Source organism: Ixodes scapularis, unplaced genomic scaffold (genome assembly GCF_016920785.2).
Source record: "Ixodes scapularis isolate PalLabHiFi unplaced genomic scaffold, ASM1692078v2 PGA_scaffold6__148_contigs__length_123643588, whole genome shotgun sequence".
Classification (NCBI taxonomy): domain Eukaryota; kingdom Metazoa; phylum Arthropoda; class Arachnida; order Ixodida; family Ixodidae; genus Ixodes; species Ixodes scapularis.
Genome location: NW_024609881.1, coordinates 94,893,195 through 94,898,200, shown reverse-complemented (window position 1 = coordinate 94,898,200; position 5,006 = coordinate 94,893,195). Strand labels below are relative to the sequence as shown.

At 41.7% G+C, this 5,006-nt stretch overlaps 1 protein-coding gene across 1 annotated transcript; it reads right to left on the bottom strand.

Annotated features, from left to right (window-relative positions):
* Nucleotides 1-475: 475 nt before the first annotated feature.
* Nucleotides 476-1,063, bottom strand: LOC8053328 (protein Mpv17-like). The gene has a single exon (XM_002433325.3). The coding sequence runs from the start codon at nucleotides 1,061-1,063 to the stop codon at nucleotides 476-478; it is 588 nt and encodes a 195-aa protein (XP_002433370.3).
* Nucleotides 1,064-5,006: the final 3,943 nt, after the last annotated feature.

Sequence of the window (5,006 nt, the reverse complement as noted above, 5' to 3'; positions counted from 1 at the left end):
TCCGGTGATATTTTCGACTTTTTTAGTGACATGGCTGGCACCGTCGGCGAATCCTAGTGCTTAATTTCTGCTAAGCACATCCGGGGGAAATGTTTTGACAGCTGATATGATTGAAGGAGGTCTATTAGCTTACATGGATACAAAAATGAGATATAAATAATTATAAAGACTCGAGCGGTTTCGTTTGATATCATGGCACTTGCACCCAATCCGACAACGCCCTCAACACTCGCTGGAAAGGAAACAAGAGCTCGAAAGACTTTTTTCGTGACAGACGTTGTCTTTTTCGCTTTTACTAAGCCCAGTAAGGGAACTGTACAATTGTATGTGGCGAGAAATCAAACAAAATACGATAAAGTTTTGGATCCTCTGTTTTGGATAATTCAGTTACAATAATAAAATTAATACACCTAATGACACTAAGACGTACCGCCGTTCAGCCGAGGGTATCTATCCCCTTGTAATGGGAAATACTTTAATCTGAATCAGACGAGTCCTTTTCCTCAGGGTCAACAGGGTCAACAGAGAGTTCGGCTTGAACCTGGTTTGCCTTCCAGGAGAGATACATGTTCCAGAACAACGAGATCACACTCCCGTACATTGGACGATAAACGATGGGCACAAACTCGAAGTTGATGAACTGGGCCAGTGGATAGACGATGACCCTCGAACATAGCAGAGCAACGTACTTCGTCCTGATGCTCTTTCCGATGTTCTTCCAGGACTGTCCTTTAAGAAGGCCGTAGACAACCAGCAGGCCTAGCGTAAACAATGGACTGTAAAACACCTGACTTACGAGGACTTTGATGACGGTGGCTGCGACCCCGTCTATCGCGATAAGTCGTTCCACAATGCCGAACCAGGCCACTGAGATCGGACCGGTGTAGAACAGGCCGACGACGAAGAAGTTGACGGATTGTCTTGCATCGAAGAAGGGCTTCTTCTGGAAGAATGTCTGGGAAATGACATCGCCGGCTAGCAGCAACGCCGCGATGGTCAAAATTTGCGTGATGGCAGGATGCGTGTTCAACATATCTTGATAGAGGACTATTAGGTGTTCCATGTCGGAGCCTAGGTGCCCGCTTGATGTCAGTACAGGTGTATGGAGCTACAAACACATCCCTCATGGTAGGTGTGGTTATGCGCGGTCGACAGCGGTGAGTTTTGATAGCGATCGGGTATCGCCGGATGCAGATGTTTCGAGCTCAGAGTAACGCACGATGCCGGGAGCCCTGTATTTCTTTTTTTAACAGCAGGTCTACAAACTCTTGATAACATTTTTAATTCTAATGGACCGCGCGTTTGTTTCCATCTGTCACTGGGGGTGGAGACTTCCATGACAACGACTCGTGCGCTCGCAATTTATACGAAATGTGTTCATTTTATGGTTGGTCTGTAAAAATATTTTTTTTTTATAGTGAATGCACGGATGTTAAGGAGTAGGTGAAACTGTCTTTATATAAAGTTTAGAAAACGCGACCAATATTTTGTTAATGATGTTCTAGTTATCAGCTCAGTACTAGAAAATAAAACACCTTCCGATACCAGTATATTTTTTTGGAAATTTCGTCTCTCTCCGGTACTACTAAGATTTTTATACCTAACTGCGACAATTTTTTATCGCAATAGTTTTTATCGCTATCTTATACATTAGTTGAGGTAGTCAGCGCATCGCGTTATCAAAGATGTTGATGTCAACATAACAGCGCGCAGAGAAAACAAATTTGGTATGACAAACTTCAAATAAACCTTTTCGAAGCCTTAGAGGGTGGCTCACATTTTTCTAATAGCGCAACTCTTTGGTGAGCTCGTGTACATTAAACTCTGTCATGTACATTAAACTAAGTTTCTTTGCCAGATGTCCGCTTACACGCTGAGGCTTCCATGAGATTTCTCTCAATTAAAGGGATAATACAACGAAATTTCGGCGCTCATTTTTTCGTCTTTATGTGTTCAAAGGAGCAGTATCACACCGAACATACCAATATCTTGTTAAAATGTCTCGAAAAGGAATTTTAAAACGAATTAAACGATTAGCAAAGAGCACCTGATGTCGCTAACGCCTCGCTTGTAATGCCCGTCTAGGAACCTTAACAGCTAGTGACGGTGAGTGTATCGCCTCCGGCCACGACGAGAGAAGAGGGGAAGGAGGAACTCCCCTCTTCCCGAGAATGCCTTTCGTACGTCGCAGAGGTCGCTATTGTCCCCCTACAAGATCATAGAAGATTAACCTGTCACTCAAAATTCGTACAAAAGCAGCCGCTTCAGTGGCTGGAACGACTAGGCCATTTTCTCGACGTCAGCCTCGCCGTAGCTTCGCTCGTCCCGAGACGACCTACGTCACGATTGCGTTGGATGTCACGTGGTCTCCGCTGGGCCCCCTCCGAGCGCTTGCTAGAGTAGGCCATTTATAACAAAAAAAAATGCAACCACCAGGCTCAAAATACAAACGTGCGATTGTCATTTACGGATATTGTGGATCATATTCAACCTATTTTTGAACACGACGGGAATATTTCAAACTTCGTAGAAGTATCCCTTTAAGAAAGTAATCGATTCCAGCCTTTTCTGGAACAACACAGAGATTATATTATAAACAAAGCGCGGCAACACCCTAATGCCCAAAACTAATTCAAACAATGCTCCACTAAAAATGGGCCTGAGACACTGAGCACGACAACTAAGGGATGGCGATTTAGTTGGCGTCCAAGGAAACTTTTCGTTGAAAAGTAGCCTAATAGGCGGTGTTATCCAGAAGCGTCATGGTAGCGACGGTTGCGGTTTGCGTGAGTATAATGAATTTGCAGGGAATAGCTGTACGAGGAAAAAAAGATGCTCCATATCGGCCACGTGGCAGCTCTTGCTCTTATGCTTTTGAAAAGCAGTAATAACAACGGCTGAGCGGCGTTTTCATTGTGCACTCTAAACTTTAATCGTAAAAAAAAAAACAAAAAAAAACTTTGCACCCTAAAAAGTGAGTTTAAGCACTCTCTAAAAGGGCTCTTCGTTCATAACCTATAAAGGATTCATTTAATGTCATTTTTTATGCGAAATACTTTTTTTATCGCCCGGGTACCTTTGAGGTGAACCACGGGGTGATAGTGGGGACTTAAGACGAAACAGTTTTTCCCGAGCTGAAAGTCTTCTTGGTGCGTCTAAAAACATTTCAATAACGGATTTTTTTATTTTTGTTTAGAGTGTACGCGAACGAAGTATATTATCTATGAGATCATAAGCACAGCTTGTATGCCGGCACAAAATTAATAGATTTCTGTCTTTCATGCGGACTACGTGCAATTGTTTTTTTTTGTTTTTGTTTTTTACGTTTGGGGGAGCCATCCGGGTCACTTGGAGTGTCCATTTGGTTTGGTGAGAGTTTTGCCCTCCTGAACGCTCTCACTCAACACTTGTTCTCACCTAACCTTATTTAGAAGGAGAATTATTTGGCGTTTTTTTCGTTTCCGATTCTGCAAATACTATATCCCTAACGACTTACATTGCTTTAATTTTTTGTTTGTTTTTGGATCTGTCAGTTTCGTTTTGCACATTTGGCTCTCTAAAGCCAAGAATTGCGATTGTGGTTAATACTGTCGTTTCGAATAAGATAGGCGTTCGTTGAAACGTTGTGCACACACAAACTCGTGTTTTGAGTTTTTACCAGACAAAATCTACCGCTATAACTGTCTTTAAAAGAGTATTTCTAAGTTTGCATTTGGTCTTTATTATTTTAAATTAAAACGTAAGCAGGCTATATACACTGTGGAATTTAGTACATAGCGTGTATGCAAGAGTCTAATAGAAACATTAAATTTAAAGTTAAAAGAAGAAAGCAAGCAGAACCTTAATAAATGTTGCTCCTAAATATGAAACTATAAATGAAAATGAGGAACTGAGCAGAGTAAGGGTTTTCTCAGCGCTGTTCACTCTTCGTAACCATGCTCAACCAACTGGCCCAAACATCCACCCTACTTCTGTCAGGTGTATTTTTTTAATAAAAAAACATGATTTTACACGCAAATACATTTGACCACTCGGTCCCCTGTTTTATAACTTTTAATTTGGTATGTGTTAAAACAACAAATATCAGAAGCTTTCTAGAGATGTGCATCAATTCCTTTTGAAAGCTCCACTTTTAGATTCCATAAAAGTCGTTAACATAATATACCAGTGGTCTCAATTTCATTTGAGTGAAGGGGCCAGAAAGACCACACTGGGAAGGCCGAGGGCCAAGGTTAGACCGGGGGGGGGGGGGGAGGAGGGGTGTATCAAACGATTTGAAGCAGAAGAGAGGTCGTGCTCTATGCATTTTGTCGAGGTTGGTTTTGCCAGTGACTTCTTTAGCCTTGATAGTTTTATATGACTACTTTGGGGCCTATCCTGATGTAATAACAATAATTAAAATGACACCGCCCCGCCAATGTGTTCACATTTTTAATATAACAAAGAAGCAAGTGCGCTGTCGTTCCCCTTGCTCAATTCACTCTAGAATTAACCAAGCTCAGCATTTCTCTACAAAACAATCAGAATTTGGCAGTTCTCGCTTTACTGACGAATTCCTTTACAACACCCATACTTGGTTTTTAATGGCCATATATATATATATATATATATATATGTGTATATATATATATTTTTTTCTTTTTGTTTTAAGGCGAGAATACCGAGCTTGTAGCTTTATCTTCGACAGTTGCTCCTGCTGATCGAGATTTCGCGCAGTCAAGATGCTTCCTTCAACAAAGAGTTCGCGCTTGCAGCCTATAGCGGAATTGTTGTGAATTACAAAAAACAAAAACGAAAACAAAACTGGGGAGCAAAGCATAAACGAAACAAAGGGCAAACGAACCCAAATAAGTTATAACTAGATGAATAAATTTAAAAAAGGGGGAGCTACTTATCGGTCGAAAATGAATCGGCGAGTTGAGATCACGAATCCACGATGACACACGCCATTTATAGTGCTCGAAACATGGGAACCGGGACTCGTAGCCGGTTGCCTGCGGGCCGCA